At 39.9% G+C, this 829-nt stretch overlaps 1 protein-coding gene across 1 annotated transcript in view; it reads left to right on the top strand.

Moving 5' to 3' along the window:
* The window catches only part of ano5b (anoctamin 5b), a 33,497-nt gene that overhangs the window by 17,990 nt on the left and 14,678 nt on the right, over nucleotides 1–829 (top strand). Inside the window, exon 2 of the mRNA XM_037695380.1 lies at nucleotides 634–698. Within this exon, the coding sequence (XP_037551308.1) occupies nucleotides 634–698 (65 nt within the window). The remainder of the gene's footprint in view (nucleotides 1–633; nucleotides 699–829) is intronic.

Raw genomic sequence — 829 nt, 5'->3', positions numbered from 1 at the left:
CCACACACACACACACACACACACACACACACACACACACACACACACACACTCCCCCCAGAAAGAAGAAGCAGTTAAAGAAGATGTGAGTCAGAGAGTGAATGGTTGTTTGTCTCTATGTGTCCCTGTGATGGACTGGAGACATGTCCAGGGTGTCCCCCGCCCCTCACACAGTGACTGCTGGACATGGGCACCAGCGACCCCCGTGACCCAAAGTGGAAGAAGCGGGTGAAAGATGATGGATGGATGGATGTTCCTGAAAATAGAATTTGTAGCAGCCATATTTGTTAAATAAATAAATAAATAAGATGTTTTGATTATAGTAAAATCTGGATATGTTGAAGTGCTTTCAAAATGAGGATTTTTGTTCAAAATATATTAAAACATTTTGAGACAATGTTTCAGGAAAAAAAAGAAACTATAAAAACTTTTGACCATTTCACTTTTCAACTATTATTTAATGTGTCACGATGTCTCACATACTAGTTTCACATGGATATGAGCGAATTAAAGGAAACTAAATAACCTTTTTTCTTTGGCTGAAACAAATAAAGAATTTAAAAATTGCCTTGAACGACAAACGATGTCAGAATTGATTTCCTGCCTCCTTCTGTTTTCTGTTTGATTTTACAGAAGAGAGCAGTGAAAACCACGTCAGCTCTTCGTCTGAGAGAGCGCCACTGCCTGGACATTCTGAAGTAAGTCATCACCTGCCGCCTTCTCATTATTCACAAACTGTGGAGGGAGAAAGAGCGAGAGCAAATAAGACTGAGAGTGAATACAAGACTGAGAGCAAATACAAGACTGAGAGCGAATAAAAGACTGAGAG

Source organism: Nematolebias whitei, chromosome 2 (assembly GCF_014905685.2).
Source record: "Nematolebias whitei isolate Nwh7 chromosome 2, NemWhi1, whole genome shotgun sequence".
Taxonomy (NCBI): domain Eukaryota; kingdom Metazoa; phylum Chordata; class Actinopteri; order Cyprinodontiformes; family Rivulidae; genus Nematolebias; species Nematolebias whitei.
This window is presented reverse-complemented; position numbering and strand designations above follow the sequence as displayed.